Source organism: Sorex fumeus, unplaced genomic scaffold (genome assembly GCF_029834395.1).
Source record: "Sorex fumeus unplaced genomic scaffold, SorFum_2.1 ptg000044l, whole genome shotgun sequence".
Lineage (NCBI taxonomy): Eukaryota > Metazoa > Chordata > Mammalia > Eulipotyphla > Soricidae > Sorex > Sorex fumeus.
This window is the reverse complement of record NW_026606101.1, coordinates 10,846,379-10,867,520: the sequence shown is the minus strand read 5'-3', so window position 1 is coordinate 10,867,520 and position 21,142 is coordinate 10,846,379. Positions and strand designations below refer to the sequence as shown.

The 21,142-nt window shown below is 48.7% G+C and overlaps 1 protein-coding gene and 1 pseudogene across 2 annotated transcripts in view; one reads left to right on the top strand and one right to left on the bottom strand.

Annotated features, from left to right (window-relative positions):
* Window positions 1-545: 545 nt before the first annotated feature.
* EDEM2 (ER degradation enhancing alpha-mannosidase like protein 2) overlaps window positions 546-21,142 on the bottom strand; it is a 34,381-nt gene continuing 13,784 nt past the window's right edge. For both annotated transcript variants that reach the window (XM_056121543.1, XM_056121545.1), the window contains 6 exons: window positions 20,202-20,413; window positions 17,559-17,700; window positions 14,290-14,414; window positions 10,767-10,911; window positions 6,235-6,356; window positions 546-1,078 (listed from right to left, as the gene is read on the bottom strand). In XM_056121543.1, the coding sequence (XP_055977518.1) occupies window positions 578-1,078; window positions 6,235-6,356; window positions 10,767-10,911; window positions 14,290-14,414; window positions 17,559-17,700; window positions 20,202-20,413 (1,247 nt within the window). In that variant the 3' untranslated portion in view covers window positions 546-577. The remainder of the gene's footprint in view (window positions 1,079-6,234; window positions 6,357-10,766; window positions 10,912-14,289; window positions 14,415-17,558; window positions 17,701-20,201; window positions 20,414-21,142) is intronic.
* LOC130030914 (uncharacterized) lies at window positions 5,517-5,690 on the top strand (annotated as a pseudogene).

Here is a 21,142-nt window from a genome sequence, read left to right as displayed (position 1 = left end):
TACAGTGGGTAGGGCGTTTGTCTTGCACATGGCCGATCCGGGTTCGATTCCCAGAATCCCATATGGTCTCCTGAGCACCGCCAGGAGTGCATGAGTCAGGCAGGAGTAACCCCTGTGCAATGCCGGGTGTGATCCTCAAAAAAAAAATAAATAAATAAAAAAGAGGGATTTGAAAAGGTAGGAAAATTTATCATTTAATCCCAGGGACCTGTGAACTAAGCTAATTTTGAATTTTGCTATTCTGACTGTATGGGGGAAAAGACACGAGATTCACCATTGCTTTTATTTTTATTTTATATTATTTTGTTTTATGGGCCATACCCAGTGATGTCCAAGGCTTACTCCTGGTAGGCTTGGGGAACCACATGGAATGCTGGGGACCAAACCTGGGTTGGCTGTGTGCAGGGCAATAACCTGCTGTCTTACCATTCCAGTCCCTTACCGTTATTTTTAGTGCCTCATCTTTTGGATGAAATACCGCAAAACTTCCCAATATGTAAAGTAGAAAAACGTGTTAATCAAAAGCAGATTTATTAATAGTTTAGTTTCAAAAACAAACAAACAAATCATCCAGTGGTCATGAGGAATCCAGGAAAACCTGTCCGAGCAGAGCCAACTTAGAGGTGAAAGGCTGGCTCGGGCAGCTGAGGAGGGGGGCCTTCCGCTTGGCAGGCTTCTTCTCCTGAGCCTGCTCCTGGTTCTCAGGCGAAGAAAATGTCTCTGGCCCTGCCTGGGGTGCCCACAGCCCTGAGCTCATCGTTTTTTTCTGAAATCTGGACCGGTTCCTCTTGGGAGAGTAGAATTCCCTCATCAAGTCTTCCACTTCCCACTGCTCTTCCTTCAGTCTCCGGCAACAGTGCAGGGCGGCCGGGTCAATGGGGTGAGCCTCCGTGTTGAAAATGTAACCCCCAGCGCCCAGGATGCACTCCCCATAGGGGGTGATCACCGCATCGAAGGCTGAGCCGTTGTTGTGGATGAAGTTGGTCGGGTCGAAGAGCAGGTAGAGGTATTTCACAGTCTCGGCCAGGAAGAAGGACTCCATGCGGTTGTCAAGCTTGTGGTCTCGCAGGTCTTTGATCTGCCACGAGGGAGGGAGAAGGAGGTGAGTCAGAGCAGCATCCTAGGGTGGCCAGAGTCGCCCAGCTGGCAGACAAGCCCTGGAGGGTCTCTGGGCCAGTCACTCTCCCCCTTTCCTAAGCAGCACCTGCATGAACTCAGCTTTCAGCTGGGCTTCCTGCTACTATCCTTACACAAAAATGTTTCCGCCTTTTTGTACCCGAGGACCAGCGCCTGTCCAAGCACTGGTCCCTATGGGCAGTTACTAACCACTGTGGCAGACACATCATTTTCAGCTTTCTGATGCCTATGGGATGGTTCCAGTACACAGTGGCTTGAAAAATAATTGCTTAAAGTTTACAGTTCTTCCTTCACTTGCTAAGAGGGTATGGTGCCTGATGAGCCCACCATGAGCTGAAAACTTCCAATTGAAAAAGACATTTAAATATACTTAATGAACATCACTGTTTAACCTGAACCCAGCCCAGCACCCTGGTATTAGTCAATAGTTCACAGCAGGCCTATTTTACCAGAGGGCTGGGTATCACAGACACAGGTAGGTTACTGGGAGGCATGATGACATGCACAGCTGCAAAATACAAGACATGCCATACCCGAACATTCCCCCTCCCCGAACAGTGGCAGCACAGGAGACTGTGGGTCACTGCTGTCGATCCTCACAGCTGTTGCCCAGCACCACAAGATTGAATGTTCTGTTTCAAGCCTGGGAAAAGATGGACATTCCTAGTATGGTTTCTAATGAATGTGTCTCACTTTCACAGCCTCAGAGAGCTGGGGCGGGGGGGAACCCTACCATGAGGTTTTCGTTCTAATGGGGCTACACCCATTGGTGCTCAAGGGGTGAGCAGGGCCACATGGAGCAGGGCCTGGGGGAATTGAACTCAGGCCCTTCCACTTGAGCCACACCTTCAGCTAGGAAATTGTAAGTGCAATCATTGTAAGTCAGGAAACTGATGTGCATCAGGAAACTGATGTGCATCTATTTCAGAAATTCTTAGATGACACGTCACCAAAAACTGTTGACACCCCCTTGCACACGGTCAGAACCCCAGAGTCCTTACTAACAGGTCTTCAGGATCCGGCCCCTCCTCTCTCCCTCGCTCTCTCTACGGCAGGAACAAGCCAGCCTGGCCCAACCCCGCCCTGCATGGTTGCTCCTTCTGAACTGGGTGCTCTTCCTTCAGACCTCAGAGCTTTGTCCTCACCACCTCACATCTCTGTCCAAGTGTTGCTTCACAGGAAAGGTGTCTCCTGACCTCCTTTATGGTACCTGACACGATCCTTTCCCCTTTGTGACTGTGATCACAGCTAATTCTTCACAACAAGGTAAAAGTGTAGCAGTCTGCTGAATCAACGTCCCTTGAAAGGCAAGAAAGTGGTTACCAAGATCTAGTTGTGGAGAACAACTGGAGTCTTGGGGGAAAAATTAAATTCATTCTGCGTTTCCAATCACGGAGGAGTGAGTTTACTTGATACAAACATTTCGGCTTTTCAGAGTTAGCAATATGTTTTGTTAAAAGACATTTTTAGTGGATCTCTAGTTCATTCCCCCAAAGTGTGACTAAAACATGGTCTATCCACACAGCACGACTCTCTCACCCTGTTTGACGAAGGTCAGGGAGCCCTACGCCTATTCCCATCATTGGCTTTGGAAGACCTCCAAAGGGCTTCATTTCAGGGAAAAACGTCGAACGTTCCCAAAAAAAGCCCCAGTGGGCTTATCTACTCTGGCATTTCACAAATGCAACATATTTGAAAACTAAAAAGTATCAGCGTTTGATGCCCCCTTTACATGTATGGGTCTTTAAAAGTACACATCGATATCTAGCTTATAGAATCTAATCAGAGGACAAATATTTGAAGGAGAAGTAGGTTGTTTCCAATCCCAGACCTACAAAACATTCAGACTTTTCGGGGTGGATTTCATCCAGACTCATTTCTCGCACATTTGGTTTTTACATGACTGCAGTCTTGTTTATTTCTATCTCTCCTGCTCAGGGCCCCTGAGGATGGCCCCATTGGTTTATTCCCCGCCCTCCCCCCCACCCCCCCAGAGTGGCCAGTGCTCTTTCCAAATAAAGATCAGGTCAGATCACTGCTGAACTTCTACCAAGCAGAGCAGATTCCAGGTTCTTCCCTGGGGCTTACTGTGTGCTGGGGCCCTGCCTTGGTCTCCCCCCTGGCTCGTCACTGCTGCTGCTCAGAACCTTCCACTGGTCACCTAATACATGCTCATGGTCATTCTGGTCAGCTCAGGGGCTTTAGTGTCAGTCTCTCTTCATCTCTAGAACCCTCTGACCTAGTTCGGGGCTCGATCCACATCTGACATTCAGTCAATACCTGTGAAACTTGTACAATTATTTCCTTAAAACTTGGGTTTAAGACTCTGAGACTCTATTTTCCATCTAGGCGCCATTTTATCAGCCTTTTCTCAAAATTTACTTTGGCAAAGTCACCTATCCAGGCCACTAAAGGATCGCTGATTGCAGGGAGAATGTCAAGGGCACAGACTTAAGATCCCAGCAAAGGAACGCTAGCTATGGAAGTGTTGCCGGCAGATAGCAAGAGAGGCCCTGGCAATGAGCGTTAGGGAAATAAAACAGCCCTGAAGTAGCCCAAAGGCATGAAGACCACATCCTGTTAAGACATGAATCCTGGGGGTATGGTGCCGCCAGCAGGTTAATCTGTACCTGTGAGGCGAGTGCATCAGCAGCCTGATGGCACCGTCAGACTTTCAGATACCCCAAAATTGCCTTTGGCCAGACCCCAAAAACTTGTGGCAAAGTTTACCAAGAAAGTAAACGGCCAAAAGTTAGGTATGTGGGAGACACACCCACAAACCACCTCCGGCTCAGCTATATTATTGGAGGCATGTCCTCTCTGGTTCCTGATTGAACTGCTTAATGGCCATGATCTCAGAGAGTCAGAAACGAATCTCGGAACCCAAAGGCTTTTGGCAGAAATGCATCCTGTTCCTACAGTAGGTTACTGGCACTGGGCCACTCCAGGTGGGAATAGGTTTTGTGCCTTGGCCTGTTCCCCTTGGCGGCCTGGAGACCATCATCCTCCGGAGGCCACTGGATAGTCAGGTTTGGGCCTGCAGTGATGAGACATGCGGGGCCTCACCAGATGGGGGTGGAACTGGTCCTTTCCCTGCCATCCCAGCGAGACCCCAAGTTGCTGCCTACAAACGGCCTCTCTGGCTCCTGAGCAAGCTGATTAACGGCCATGATCCCAGACACTCAGAAACAAATCTCGAAACCCAGCGGCTTTTAGCAGAAATGCATCTGGACTGCATACAAGGTGGTCACCGCCTCAGTGCTTACTGAAAAGCCAGGTATGAGCCGGTGGTGACGGGGCAACTGCAGTTTCATGGGAAGGGGGGCGGTACCGGCTTGTCCTTCACGCCCTACCGAGGTCACAAGTTGCCCCCCACAAGCAACTCTCCAGCATGGCCATGGCTCCAGAGGCAAAAGAACTTAATCCAGAGCCCGGCAGCTTGAGGCAGAAAAGTGAATGGACCATGCATTAAACTATGGCACCATGCCTCCCTGGGAGGGAAAGGGTGTTGCTCCCTTCTGCTTTCCCCCCTACTCCCCCCAGCAGCAAGGTGGCCGCTGCCTCAGAGCTTGGAAAGCCAGGTATGAGCTCACGGTGACGGGGCAACTGCAGTCTCATGGGAAGGGGGAGTGGTACCGGCTCGTCCTTCACACCCTACTGAGGTCATGAGTTGCCCCCCACGAGTGGCTCTCTGACACAGCCATAACACCAGACACACAGAAACCAACCTCATAATTATCTGGCACTTTGCAGAAATCCAAAATTGCACAGTCGCTATTGGGGCCACACGACATTATATGATTCTCATGACCAGCTATAGAAAACAAAGTATTTCGCAATGCCTTTTCAGCAATTCTGATTGTTGGGGTGGGGGAAAATTCTAAACAATAATGGTGCAACTTTTGTCAAAATAATGAATGTTATCAATGTAGAGAAGAGTTACGTGGAAATCATTTGCCTCACAGGCATTGGGAGGTTTGGGAGGGGGGATATATTGGGGTTCTTGGTGGTGAAAAATGAGTACTGGTGAAGGGAGAGGTGTTTGATCATTGTATGATCGAGACTTAAACCTGAAAGCTTAGTAACTTTTCCCACAGTGATTCAATAAATATAAGAAGAAAAATAAATAAATAAAATTATGGAAAAAAAAAAAGACGTGAATCCTGAGCACTTTGGATATGAGGCATCCCCCAGGAGACAGAGAACCCCTCTGAAAAGCTCTAGGAGACTCTAAAGGTTGTGATAATATGAAAGGAACCATCAAGGTTCCGAGGCTTTCCCTATGACAACACTCAGATTAATTATCATCTATGCAGAGAACTTTCATTTATGCAGAGGATTTGGAAAAACTGTATTAGCCTTCTCCCAAAAATTATTCTATCGCTTTTCGGCCTTTTGGCAAACATCAAGTGTAGTGTCTGTTCTTATCAGTTTAATATCTGATATGTCTTCTATCTAAAAGTTATTCTCTGCTTTTTCCACCCTGGAGTGTGAACACGTATCCCTCTTTCTTTCCCCTCATATTTCTCTACAGTTTTAAGAATAAAACTATTTTATTTCGCTATTTCACTTTCTCTGAAATTCTTTTCTATGAGGGATGGTGAATGGACCCAGAATGCCAGTGCCAGGGTTAGGACTGGCTAGCCCTTTCCTGCAGAGAGCCATTCCTCGCTCGGGCCTGAGTCCGGGGCCCTGAGGACCTAGGTGATGGGGAGCAGCAGCACAAGTGGGCTTCAGACATGGTTTGACAGCTGCCACGTGGGGTTGGTGGGATGCAAGTGTCCGAGTTGTAGGTGCTTGTAGCGAGCTGACCAATGGGCCCACATCAGGTTTTTCCCTGAGTGGCCAAGGTGGGCAGAGCAGAGAGATGGAAGCACAATTTTCCTGACGCTTCCTCCCTCCTTCCCCACTTTACCATGACCCCCTGCAGCAGACTCATCTGCCACCCCAGATGACTGAAGAGTCTCTGTTCTTCCGATCTCCCATCTATGAAATCGGGCCTGCTGGACGCCTCTAAGACAGTGCCCCCAGCACCCTTGAAGCCCACCCCTCAGCAGCTCCTCTGTATCTGGGGAATCAGCCCATGGGGACACTTACTGTCGCGAATCCGCACTCCACCTTGCTGATTTTCTCAATGGATTCCACGGCGTCTCTCCCGAGTTCTAAGAGGGTGGGGTCCCCCGTGGCCCGGTAGAGGTACATGGCGCTCTCAATGAGTTCTGCAAAGTGCCAAAGAAACCCTCGTCACCTTGGGGCAGAGCAGGGTCACTGAGGGCTGACCCGGGGAGTAGAGAGATTCCTCTCCCCACCCCCCACCTAAGACAGAACATGGAACACCCCACTGGTGTTGAGTTTTCAGAGCTAATACCCCCGAAGCCTAAGGATGAGTGGAGAACAGCACTGGAGTTCTGTCCACAGGCAGGCCGCAGCCAGGCTTGGAGACAGGGAAGGGAGCAGGGGCTGACATTTACCTCCCGATACATGTCCCTTCCTCCCTCCACAGTAGCAGAATTTCTGCTTTTACCAAGTATGGGGCTCCCAATGTTAAGACTTTTCCTAGAGGCCTGGCATGAGATGAAGATTAAGGACCCTGACATCACTGACAGCCTTCTAGGCCAGACTTAGGGAAAAGGACTGGAGAGAAAGCACAGGAGTTCAGAGGGCACTTCACCTTGCAGATCGAGGGGGATAGGAGGAAGAAATAGAAATACCACTTTAATTAATTCCCCAACCACTACCCCCACCCTAATTATTCCTATCCTAACCTAGCTGTGCAATGTAAGATTGTGAGGCTGCCATGAGGAGGTTGCTTCTGAAATGAATGAAGTAAAAAGACAAAGATTAAGATATTCAAGAGCTGAGCTAGAGAGAGGACAGAGGATAAGGCACTTTCCTTGCCTGTGACAGTAGCCGTGACTACGGTTCGAGTCCCTTCACCACATATAGACTCCTGGCACTCCCAGGTGTGATCCATGAGCACAGAGCCACGTGTGGCCCCTGAGCATCACCTGTGCTCCTCTCTTTCCCTCCAGAAAAGGAATTCGAGAGCCAACCTTCACCCTAACAAAGATACACCATCAGTTCTCTGAATAAGTAGACGGTCTCACTCTACTCAATACATCTAGAATACAACAGGCAGAGGAACAACTCATTGTAAGATGAATATCCAACAAGGGGTGGGTTTGGGCCACTTACTCCTGGGTCTACATTCAGGTATCACTCCTGGAGGGTGTGGGACCACATAGAGATGGAGCCTGCTTCTGATATGTGCAAGGCAAGCATCTATGGGTCCTTAAAGAATATTTGTTCCAGCAGAAAGAAAACCCAGGCAAGGGTCCTGCAGTGATAGTACAGCAGGTACTTGCTTTGTACATGGCCAACTGGGGTTCAACCCTGGCATCTCATATGGTCCCGTGAACACTACCAGGAATAATTCCTGAGTGCAGAGCCAGGAATAACCCCTGAGCTTCGCTGGTGTGACCCAAAACCACAAAGAAAGGGAAGAAAGGAAAGGAAGGGAAGGAAGGGAAAGGAAGGGTAAGAAAGGGAAAGGAAGGGAAGGAAGGAAGGGAGGGAGGGAGGGAGAGAGGGAGGGAATCTAGGTAAGAGTGCTGTTTGCTCCAAAAAGAGTCCCTGCCCTTTGTCCTCCCTTCCCTCTGAACCTCTCCCCTGAAGGGTCCCCTCCCCTCCTTCCTCCTTTTGGTGAGCACTTTTCTCTCTTCCAGCTTATGATGGCAAACCCTAGTTCTTAAATTCAGTGTCAAGATCTTTGCCTCTTTCCCCAGTTCCCTCCTACTTAACCCCAGGCCTCTCAACAGTGCTAGTCCTGCTGGTCATACTGGCTCAGATTGGGTCACACTGACCGGGCGGTGGACACACCACACATGCTCAGGGAGAGAAAGGTCAGCACTCCAGGGGCAGCTTCCGGCTCTGCTCCCTACAGCTGGCCAAAGCAGCTCACTGGTGCCTGCATCTCATCTTCCCTCACTCACACACGTAGGCCTAAGTATGCCAGTCACTGCCTTCATTTCCTGTGAATCTGGTCAATGCTCTTAGAGACTGCGACAGCCCTCAATTTAGATTTGGATTTGGGGGAGGTCAAGACCCTTAGAGGCCTGCTGGCAAGGCTCTGCCCTCCCAACACTGCTGATCAGCTCCAAGGAGTAGAGTGCACGAGAGAGACTGTACTGCAGGGAAGGCACTCACTTGCTTTGCATGCAGTTGACCAATGTTTGATTGCCAGCACACCATATGACCTTCAAGACTGCCAGGAGTGAGCCCTGAGCATAGAGCCAGGAGTAAATCCTAAGCACCACCAGGTGTGGCCCCAAAACAGACTAATAACAACAACCAAAAAAAAAACCCCACTAAAAACGCCAAGTGCCATCGGATAAGGCACTGGCTGCGATTCTGAGCAGGATGCTTATCTCTACGGCTATTGTGTTGGGTTGGGAAGCGTGACTAAGGCATTCCTGGATTCCTGGAAGTAGTGCCTTGTTTCCACTGAGGCTTTCCTGCCCATCCATCACGCACCTGGAACACGAGGGCCCTGTGACCATGAGTGCTCCTGGAGCTGGCAGTGAACCAGCCAAACCAAGATACCTCCACCCCCAACCCCATGGAATGGGCTTAGCCATTCCACAAGGATCTCGGTGGGAAGCCCTCGCAGGTTCCCTTCAACCCTGACATCACACAAGCCTAAGTCTTACAGTTCTTCCCAAACTCTGATCTCCCTTTCACCTCTTGGTAACACTGGATATAATGCCACCTACATGCTTGCTTTCTTTCTTTCTTTCTTTCTTTCTTTCTTTTTTTTAAATTTTTATTAGTGAAACACCATGAGGTACAGTTGTAGACATACAAATTTTTGTGCTTGGGTTTCAATTATACAATGATCGAGCTTCTTTTTAAAAGAAAAAAGGGGAGGGGACATGAGAACGCATGAAAAACTCCAAGCACAGGGTCAACAGAGACTAACATTTGCTCTCTGTTCTTCAGAGTTTAATTGTTTGTTTGTTGGCCACCCCTAGTGATGCTCAGGATATACTCCTGGCTCAGGGATCACCCCTTTGGGTAATTATATGAAATGCCCTGGATCAACCCACCATCCTCCCTTTCCCATCTTCCCCCTTCTCCCCCCGCCTCCCCCCCCACACACACACTGCTATAACATCTCTCCAGTCCCAGCTTTTTTAACTTTTAAAAATGTTTTTTTGGGGGCTGGAGCAATAGTACAGTGGGTAGGGCATTTGCCTTGCACTCAGCCGACCTGGATTCAATCCCTGGCATCCCAAATGGTCTCCCAAGCACCACCAGGAGTAATTCCTGAGTGTAGAGCCAGGAGTAACCCCTGAGCATCGCCAGGTATGACCCAAAAAGCAAAAAAAGAAAAAAAAAACAAGTATTTGGGCTGGAGAGATAGTACAGTAGGTAGGGCATTTGCCTTGCATGAGGCTGACCCAGGTTTGATTCCCGGCGTCCCATATGGTCCCCCGAGTACTTCCAGGAGTAATTCCTGAGTGTAGAGCCAGGAGTAACCCCTGAGCATCTCTGGGTGTGACGCAAAAAGGAAAAAAAAGTTTTGGGGGGTCTCCCAAGCAGTGCTCTAAGGGTCCCAGACCACTCCTGGTAATACTCAGAGCCTGGTGCTTCTAAAACCTAGTACTGCTGGGGACACCAGGGCTACCCTAGTGATGTATGAGGGTTTGGGGGAGTCAATGCGATATCAGGAATTGAACCTTGGGCTCCCACATACCAGCTACAAGCTCCAGCTCTATGACCCGTCTTCCTGGACGCTACTTTAGTTTCTCTGCTGTTTCCCCACCTCCACAACATCTTGGGTTACTAGAAGCGGAAAATGGGATAGGGAGGGCAGACTGGACTCAAGTCACTGAAGGTTTGTCTGACGGCATTAAGGTGGAAGGTGGGAAGTGCCTAAGACAATGGGAATGTAACCTTTTTGGGGAGGGAGGTGGGGTGACCGGCTGTGCTGACGAAGCTTCCTTCCTCTCTCCCTTCCCCTTCCTCTCCTTTCCTTCTTGAATTTTCCTGCAGTGACTCAGAAGCTCAACACGGAAAAAGAACTTCAGACCATGATCCTAAGTGTCATCCCTTCATTCTCTGTATCTTGGTTTTTTGCGCAATACATGGAGAACTGGACAAGGCTCAGTGATTCATTCATTCATCCCACTGCCAAGGTCTCACATTTCATACCACAGAAGAATCCCTTCTCTGACCCACTGACTCGAAAACCTGTCACTTTTGAAATCCCACCAGCAGAATCTCCAGATCAAAAGGGGCTGAGCAGGTTTCGTTTCCTTCTTGTCTCAGTTTGTCTGAGCGTGAGCTCAAGTGAGGAGACCAGCATTCCCGCACGCACTCCTACACCCGGGAGCCTTGGGCAGACCATTTCAACCCCTGGCCTCAGTGTCCTTACGGAAATTATGCGGATAAACAATTCCCAGCAGGAAAGGGACCCAGAGCCACTGGAAGAATGAGACGACAGGGGCCAAGCAGGGTGGGAATGGACGTGGAAGGCTGGGCAAAGCGGGGAGTCTCAACGAGGCACAAGGGTGGAAGCCAGACAAGGGTGGCAACGGGCTGGCAGGGCGTGGATTGGGCTGCTTTACCTGGCCGAAGCGGGTAGCCCTCTCGCTTCTCCACGGTATATCCCTGAGGGATGTTGTAGAATTCTGGGAGCCCCCCAAACTGCTTCCATACAGTGTAGTAGTTAAGAAAGGTCCTCATGGCATTATCAATGTCACCAATAAGGCTCTGTAGGAGAGAAGCAGTCGTTAGGACGTGAGCCACCAGGGCCTAAGAAACCCACTGGAGCTAAAAATGCTTGCCACGCAACCCCAAGCCAGTCATTTACTTCCCTGCGTGACCTGCAGTCAGATACTTAACTTATCAGAGCTACATCTCTAGAAGACAAAATGCAACATATCTCACACGTTGCTGGAAAGGGGCAAAGATTATATTCAAAGTCCTTGCCCACAGGTACATGTTCAGGGGCCAGAGTTACACAATACAGCACACCTGCTGTCAGCCTTGCAAGAGGCTTACCCGGGTTCTATCCCAAGTACCCCATCTAGTTCCCTAAACCCCTGCCAGGAGTGACCCTAAGTGCAGAACCAGGAGTAAATCCTGAGCACCATTGGGGGTAAACTAGCAGTTTTGTTTGTTTGTTTTTGTTTGGGGTCATACCTGTCGGTGCTCAGAGGTTACTCCTGGTTCTGCACTCAGGAATCACTCGTCGCAGTGCTCAGGGGACCATATGGGATGCCGGGGATCAAACCCAGGTGGGCTGTGTATAAGGCAAGTGCCCTACCCGCTGTACTATCACTCCTGCCCCTCTGCTAGCAGGGTTTTTGTTTGTTCATTTGTTTGCTTTTTGGGTGACACCTGGTGATGCACAGGGGTTACTCCTGGCTCTGCACTCAGGAATTACTCCTGGCGGTGCTCAGGGGACAATATGGGATGCTGGGAATTGAACCCGGGTCGGCCGTGTGCAAGGCAAATGCCCTACCCTTTGTGCTATCTCTCCAGCCCCCTCTGCTAGCAGTTTTTAAGTAGGTAAATCAGTCATCTAATTTGAAATTATAAGAATATGAAAAGGTTTATTATACTAAAATCTCACTTCTGCCCTATACCCCAAGCAAATAAATAATTCTGTATTAGTTTTTTCCTTCTTTTTGTATTAGTTTTGAAAAACAAGCAAATTAGTGTCTTTTTCTCCCATAATAAATTTAGTTTATTAAGTATATGGTTCTGAAAATATTTTAAAAACTAAACAATATTAGCTTGCTTTTTCACATGTACCTAAAAAGCACCCTCGATCTCTTAAATAGCTATATAGTATTTCATTGCTCAGCCAGCTGAGTTCATTCCAATCTTTTGCTATTTACTCTAAAAATCAAAATTTCAAAAAATAACTCTACACACGTTAACATCAATTTACAAAAAGTATATTGGTGAGAGAAATTTCCAGCAAGGGTTTCTGGTCAGAGAATCCATGCAGTTGTCCTTCTGCTAGCTATTCCCAAGTAGCTAATACTACTGAAGTAAACCCACAGGGGGACAGCTGGCCTTCTTGACATTTCTACTGGATATCCCATGGTTGAAATAAACTCAATACTTCCCTGAGAAAATTCTTGGTTCCTTCACTTTCCCACAAAGCTGCTTCCATCCCACTCCTGTCTCAGTAACACAGCGCCATTCACCCATTACTCTAGCCAGAAATCTGGGTCTCATCCTTGACACCTCCCTTTCCTCTACCTCCACATCCATTCCAGAAACTCCCATCAGTTCTTGCTACAAAAACACCAAGGTTTTGGCCACAGAGGTAGTTTATTGGGATAGCCCTGACGGCCTCCCCACCTCTCTTAGCCAATATCCCCAAATCAGCCAGAGAAAAAAAATACATACACCAGCTTCTATTCACTTATTATACACACTGGGGCTTCCCATGGGCTCGGCAGAGAGCCAAGACATGGCACTGTAGTCTGCAAGGCCCTGCCAAATCACTGACTTTCCACTGACCTCCCACTGACCTTTCTTCCCTGGGCTGCAGTCACAGTACTTTTGTTTCTCATAACCACCAATTTCTTCCTTTAATTCCCTTTTCTTTTTTTCTGGGGGGTGGGGCACACCCATTTGTATTCTGGGTTGACTCCTGGCTCTGTGCTCAGACAGTCACTCCTGGCTGGGCTTGGAGAACCACATATGGTGCCAGGGATGGAACCTGGGCTAGCTGTGTGCACAGAAACGCCTTGCCGATTACACTGTATCTTCATGGTCCCTCTTTTTCTCTTCTTTTCTTCTTGGTTGTTTTGGGAAGCCAGGGAGTACTTGGGGGCTACTCCTATCTCAGTGCTCAGGGGCCACTCCTGGCATGCTTGTGGGATCACACAGTGCTGGAGATCAGCCTAGGTTTCCTGCATGCAAAGCCTGTGCTCAGCCCACTGAGCTATCTCTCTGGCCAGAAACCCAACTCTTCCTTGCTCTAGGCCCTTCACACATGCTGCTGCTTCTTAGAACATTGCCCTTCACCCCACCCCCGTTCTCTCCAATCGCTACTTATGTCCAAAGTAAGGCTCCATCCAATATTCTCTCCCAGGCTCTTCTTGACTTCATTACTGTGCATTTGTCTACGTATTAATTTGTTTCTTTTCCTCCTATAAAGTCAATTAGGACAGAAACTCAGGAGCACAGAGATATTTAAATACTTGGTGAGCAAGTGGATGAACAGATGATTTTTGTTTGTTTGGGGCCCACACATGGCACACGTTGAACCTGGCTGCATGCAAAGCAAGTGCCATCTATGGTTAGTTTGTTTATTTGTTTGTCTGTTTTAAATACTAATTTGTAAGTGCATTTTGGCACACAGAGGAGGTGGATTATTAGATGAATTAAAAAATCCCTTCCAGGACATAAGAGATAGTACAGTGGGTAGGACCTTGCACACGGCCAACGCAGGTTTAATCTCCAGCATCCCATTTTGTTCCCTGAGCACTTACAGGAGTAACCACTGAACAATGCCAGATGTGACCCCCAAACAAAACAAAACCACAACAACAAAATTTAAGGGAAACAGTGACGGCAGGCAGAGCACCCAAGAGGCCTTCACCCCTTTCACCTGTCTGACTGCTGTCAGAAAGTGGAAACTGGACAGAAATTACAGCCTAACCTGGAAACATACTGCCTTCTTGCTTTTATTTTGGGGGTCACACTGGGAGGTGGCTTGGGGCTTTCATTGGCTCAGTGTTCAGGGACGATTCTCATTCCTATCAGTGCTTGGGGGAACATATGCACTGGGGAGCAAACTGGGGTTGGCCGTGTATAAGGCACAAGTTGTTAACCTCTGTACTATCTCTCTGGATGCCCTGGTACTGCTGCTTTTTACTAAATGATCCAACATGCACCAAACAAATAGGAAGCTCGGTTCCTGATACCTCAAAGCTTCTCTTGGAAAATTCAGTCTGACAAAATCTTAAATCTACTAATTCACTCAAAATCTCTTCTCCACCTCCAACCCAGCACTTCAAAATAGAAAACAGAAATGAGAACTCATAGAACATATTAGACGAGGACATCCGAAGGAGCTTGCTTTCTGGTGCCATGGAATGCTGGTCAATTTGTGATGGTGCCTACCTGAAGACCAGGCCAGTAAGCCTCCAAGGACTGGAAGACAGGCATGGACACCGTCCCCTTGTACATCTGCACCCACAGGTACCAGTCATCAAAGCGGGTGTAGTTCCGAATGGCTTTGTTATACTCTGCAGCAGAGATGGGAAAATGAACCTGTCAGTAGTTAGGAAGACAAAAGGGAAGCCTGCACAACAGAAGCACGAACAGTTATTTTGTTGTTGTTGTTGGTGGTGGTGGTGGTGGTGGTGGTGGTGTGTGTGTAGTGGTGGTGGTGGTGGTATGTGTGTGTATGTGTGTGTGTGTGTGGGGGGGAACACAGCAGTGTTCCAGGCTTATTCCCGCCTTGAACTCCCACAGGGCTTGAGGGACCAAATGGGATGCGAGGGATTGAACACAGGTGAGCTGCATGCAAGGCAAGTGCCCTACCCATTGTACTATCTGTCCAGTCCTAACAAACACTTTTGAAATAGATCCTGTGAGGGCCTAGTTTCACAACAGAAGAGGAGGCCACAAAACCCAGGAGAAGGAGTGTAGGTTCTGGTATCAAATTGCAGCTTTATTTTTACCACTGGCTGGCTGTGACATTGGGCAAGTTCCCTTCCCTATCTCTCTCTCTCCCTCCCTCCATCCCTTCCTTTATCCCTTCGTTTTCTTTTGTTCTTTCCTTTTGTTCTCTTCCTTCCTTCCTTCCTTCCTTCCTTCCTTCCTTCCTTCCTTCCTTCCTCCCTTCCTATCTTCCTTTTTTTGTTTTGTAAGAAAAGGGCCTGTGCAGAAGCTTTCACCTTCTCCAGACCTTAAAGCTACAACAGCACACTGAGCATCAGGGCCAGACTCCAGAAATAGGGAGTGAGGGAGAAATGCTAGCCTAGGGTGGTATCAGAACCTTCTGCAGGTGGGACTATAAAGAAGTTTACATTGGGTACTGCAAAGATAGTTCAAGGGTTAAGGCACTCACTCACAGAACTCCCATATGGTTCCCTAAGCACATCAGGAGTGATTCCTGGGCACAAGTGGATGTGGAAAATAAGTTATTAAACAAAAAGAATGTTTAAATTCCCTCTATGGGATTGGAGGAGAGTACAGTATGTTAGGTGCTTGCTTTGCACACACTGGACCCAGGTTTGATCCCCAGCACCCCATTTGATCCCAAGTTCCATCAGGAGTGACCCCTAAGTGCAGAGTCAGAAGTAAGCCCTGAGTATAGCCAGGTGTGCCCCCAACCTCCACAAATTTTGAAATAAATTTAAAAAAAGAAAGTAGGTGCAGAGGGCCATCAGGGATTCGGGGGTGTCCGAAAGGGCTGGAGCGATAGCACAGCGGTAGGGCGTTCGCCTTACACGCGGCCAACATGGCCGACCCGAGTTCGATTCCTCCACCCCTCTCAGAGAGCCCGGCAAGCTACCGAGAGTATTCGATATGCCAGACACAGTAACAACAAAGTCTCCAATGGAGACGTTACTGGGCCCGCTCGAGCAAATCGACGATCAACGGGAGGGTCTTTACCTTTACCTTTACCTTTAAAAAAAAGAAAGAAAGAAAAAGAAAAGGGCATGGGTTTACATCCCCTAGCAGTGCTCAGAAGTTACTCCCAGCTCTGTGCTCATGAGTCACACCCAGCGTTTCTTGGTGAACCCTACAGTGCTGTGGATCAAATCCAGGCCTCCCACAGGAAAGGTACATCCGCCCTCTAGCCCTTAAGACATCTCTTCCACCCCAAGTTTTTCCATCTTAAGATTCGGCCTCAATAACAGTTAATGAGGACAGTACAGGTATATGCCCCATCAGATTGTTACCTCATCTACTCACTCACTCACTCACTCACTCACTCACTCACTCACTCAGTGATGGGCACTGAGCACCTACGAGGTGCCAGGCAGTGAGGGACAGAAATGAGTTTGGCTCTCAGGAAACCAGAATGAAATTATATCTCACCTCCCCACCCTTCAGATTGCAAATCCATGAGGGCCAGGATTTTGTTAAATTCACTGAAGAATTCCCAATACTAGAGGGTGCATAATAAATTTGCATAAAGTATCAAGTACACATACAAATAAACAAGATAGCCTAAACAGTGTGTAACAGAGATTAAATATAATGGTCCATATTCAGCATGGCACTTAACATATCCAGTGCTTAATATCTAATAAATAAAGACGTGGTCATCATAATAATTAGTAGTAGTACCCAAGAATTCCTCAGTATTATTATTGCTAATGTCTAAGGCTGAGGGGAAATGTTTTTATACAACAAGCATTAATCTGCCACCCACATACACAAAGCACTGTGGGAAACAGCTGAATAAGGCATGAGGCTGCATTCCATTGGCAGAACAATCAGTGAGCATCAGAGCTGATGGGAAGACAGAAGGGGAAGGCTTACACAGAGGCTGTTCAAAGGGCTGGGTGTGCGCAGAGGCCCAGATCTGATTCTCAGCACTGCCAGGAAGCATGTTAGGAGTAGCCCCCAGGCACTGGCACCAATGGGTATGGCCCCGTGACAACTGTCACTGTCACTGTCCTCCTGTTGTTCTTCAATTTGCTCGAGTGGGTCCAGTAACGTCTCCATTGTGAGACTCGTTACTGTGTTTGGCATATCGAATACGTCACGGGGAGCTTGCCAGGCTTTGCCGTGCAGACGAGATACTCTTGGTAGCTTGTGGGGCTCTCCGAGAGGGGCGGAGGACAACAACACACAAAATCATAGAATAGGTCTTGAAAGGTAGATAGAATTCGGACACAGGAAAAAATTTAGTATTCAAGACAAAAAGGCAAGTGCATGTGCAATGGTGGAGCAAGGGAAAAAAAATCTAGAAAATGCAGCACGCAGAGAATTGCAGCACGGTTCAGCTTCCCTTGCAAGAAGGCATGAAGAGGGGCTAGAGTGATAGCACAGCAGGTAGGGCGTTTGCCTTGCACGCAACTAATCTGGGTTTGATTCCCAGCATCCCATATGGTCCTCTGAGCACCGCCAGGAATAGTTCTTGAGTACATGAGCCAGGTGTAACCCCTGTGCATCGCTGGGTGTGACCCAAAATAGCAATAAATAAATAAATAAATAAATAAATAAATAAATGTATATCTTAAAAAAAAAGGAAGGCATGAAGAAGTGTGACTGGGGTCAAATGGGCAGTGTTAGCCCACTGAGGCTCTCGGTATAAGACTCAGATATTCAGAATTGACCTTGTGGTACCTGGGAAAAATGATAAGTGGTTATCAGTGAGGATTTCCATCAGGAAAATCATGGGGAAGACCCCCTTGCCCCTCCCTTTTTACCTAGAAACATGGCCATGAGTGTCTTATCCTGAAGCAAGATCGCTCCCTTCACCAGGTACTCAAAATAGGAGTCCACGCCAGCCCCGATGCCTGCGTCCTGGGCCACCCAGTTGCCAGTGAGCACGTCGATGTGGTTGCCGACCTGCAGGAAAGATACATGATCCCAGGGAAAGGCCCTGCGCCAAATGAGGCTCCCTCCACACTCCTGATGGCTTAGTGAGATGCCAGGCCGGCACCCCAGCGCTTCTTGGAAGGCAGACAGGCTGTCAGGACAGAGCGTGGAGGCATGAGGCTGGATCACTGCCAGCTTTCCTGCAAATCTGTACATTGAGGCTGTATCTCTTAAGACCTCTGTGAAGTCTTGATTACACACACTCGGAAAATGAAGCAAAACAATGACTGGAATGTGTTTGGAACGCCCTGCCAGGAGAAAATGTGAGTGGGAAGATGAGAGCTTGCTGTGCCCACAGTTGTTGGGACGTCTCAGCACGCTGCACGTGATCCAGCAGCTAAAGATACAAGACACACCTTCCGTACTTGAACAAATCAACCTGGGAAAGACCCCCAAGATAGGAGAGGCTCTAAGAAGGCAGTGACAGGGATCAGGGGAGACGGCACAAATGCCACTGTGAACTATTTTGTAATCTGTGTGACTTTACAGACGGGGAGGGGGGGGCTGATTATGAAACTTTTAGGCCACACCTTCAGTCCTCAGGGGCTACTCCTGGCTCAGCACTCAGAGACACTCTCAGTAGCACTGGGGAGGAAGGGCAGAAAGTTGTGGGTGGGGGGTGTAGAGGTCCACGTGGTGGTGGGGATTAAAACTGGAGCTCCTGCAGGCAAGCGTATGCTCAGCTTGTTGAGCTATCTCTTGAGCCCCAAGAAATAAATTCAGGGACTGGAGAGAGTACTGCAGGTAGGGCACTTGACTTACAGGTGGCTGACCCAGGTTCGATCCCTGGCTATCCCATATGGTCCCCTGAGACTGCCAGGAGTGATCCCTGAGCACAGAGTCAGGAGTAAGCCCTGAGCTCACCTGGTATGGCCCCCCAAAACGAAAACAACTAAAGAATTTTTTAAAGATTAAACTGAAGAGCTGTGTTTCTTATCTAACTGAGCCCCTTGGTGAAGCTGGTGACTTCATGAAATATACCACGTCAAAGAAATAGCTTGCTGTTCTGCATCAGGAACCCTGACCCCCAACCACACCTCCCAGCAGCAGCCCCTCAAGCAAGGATGATTCTAATGGTCAGTGTGGAAGGTAAGTCCCCGGAAACAAGGGCAGAGGAGGGGTCATGGGAGGTGGCGGAGGAAGGCACCCATACAGGGTGAGGAGGCCCCAGGCAGGCACCACCTTGGGAAATGGCACTGGAGCCTGCTGGGTGGCTCAAGGTCATCCCACTCACAGGCAGGGATGGGGGTGTTTCTCCACAGGCCCCATTAGCATCTCTTTGACAAGGAAGTCTGTCGGGGGAGCAGTGAGTGCCCCTCACCCAGCTGAGAGCCAGCCAACGAGGCTTCCACACTCATTAAGGCCCAAAGCAGAGCTGTGATTGACTGTGGTAGGAGACAGGCCAGGTGTGGGGGGGTCCGGGTAAGGCACTCACACTGTCCTCTGCAGCTCTAGTCTGGAGAAGAAGCTGCTGGGTTTGGCCAGATTACAGGCTGAAGGGACTGTCAAGGATTCCTCACCCAAGTTTCCCTTTCCAAACTTAGAACCGGACTTTGCCTAACTTGGGCCTCCATCTGAATCACTTGGGATAACGCAGTCTCTGTAAATCATGATCATGATGACTTGCCCTGGAGGTATCAATACATCAACGTTACCACCGAAGTCACTGAGGACCAGAAAGTTTGAGTAATTTGCCCAGGGTCACACAGTTTTGAGGTAACAAGGCCAAGGAACTCAAACCCAGTTCTGACTAAATCTGGTGCTATTTCCTGGACAGCTCTGGCACAACTACAATTAGTTTCCTTGGATTATCCAGTTTAGGAACTGAAAACACCCTGAAAGGTTATCTGAAGTGTGAAATTTCCATGGGTCAACAGGTACTAAAGAGGAAAGGGAAGCTCTGGGGTCAAACAGATTTGGGAAATAGTCAGTTAAGCAAAATTAGAGAGATTTATCATAGAATTTCATTAACCTTTAACCTATTTGTGTTCATTATAATCTTCCCCTCTTGCCACCGCCACCAACAAAAAGGACAATCCTTGAAGTGTTTCCCGAACTTAATTGGTCAAAAATCACTTTTTTCATGGACAAGATCTCAGAACAGGCATTATCAGAAGAAGAAGAAACCAACTCTTTAAAAAAAAAAAAAAAGAGGTCCCAGATAGACTGCTAATCTTGGGGTGTTGAGTAAGTTGGGGGCACAAAGGCATAAGATCTACTCCTAGGGATTAGAGATATTCAACGTGTCAAAGCTTAAGAAAGCCCCTCTGCCTGCCAGAGAATATTCTCTCCTGCTCTCTGAGCCAAAAACCTGATTTAGAGGCTTGATTTCCTTTCAGCATCCAGTGCCGACGTCCTACGCCATTCCGGAGGTCACCATGAGCTTCCCTTGGCAGGGCTGCAGCATGCTACTGGGCACTGAGCCCCATGGACAGGGGCCACGGTGGCCGGAAGGGTGGCAGTCACCTTACCAGCCCGATGTCCGACCGGCTCTCCCAGAGGCGTGTCAGCGCCACTCTGGCTACGTCTTCAAACACGGGGTCGCCGGTGAGGCTGCTGAGGGTGGCAAATTCCACAATGAAGGTTCCGATCCCGGCAGTACAGGTGACGGGGGTTTCGCCCGGGTTCACACCATGAAGCAGGTTCACTGTTCCGTACGGCATACCAGTGGGAGTCTGAAAGGCTGCACCAGGGCAAAATGAGGACTCCACAGAAAGAGAGGGACAGACATCGAAAGATTGCATTCATCTGGGTAACATAAAGTAACAAAATAAGAGACTAACACCCAAGAACAGCTGTGATAAATACCAGGTTGTTCACTCCATGGCTTAGAGGCCAGCCGCACACTCTAGGGGCAAAGGCAGCTCAGACAGAGAAAGGAGCACCAAATAAAGGGTGCTGGGAAGATCCGCCCAGGATGGGAGATGCATGCTGAAAGTAGTCTATAGACAGAACATGATTGCCACCCAATGTCTCTTCTGCAGACCACAGCACCCAAAAGGAGAGATAGAACAAAAGGGAGTGCCCTGCCACAGAGGCAGGGGAGGATGGGGGAGGGGGGGTTGGAGGGATACTGGGATTGGTGGGGGTGGAGAATGGGCACTGGTGGTGGGATGGGTACTCGATCATTGTATAACTGAAACCCAAGCACAACAACTTGTAAGTCTACAACTGTACCTCATGGTGTTTCACTAATAAAAAAAAAATGAGGACTCCAGATGGGGAGGCGGGGAGGCGGGGAGGCCTAAGCCAGGAGACAGCTAAGGCCTTATCTCCTGAGTGTCTGCTAGAGGCTCAGCCAGAGCAGAGACCATGTCCCAACAAGAGAGGGGCTTGTATTACACGCTGCTCTGCATGAGCGCTGGGGACTGGCGCTGAGCGCACTCCCACGCCCACCCACCACACACACTCT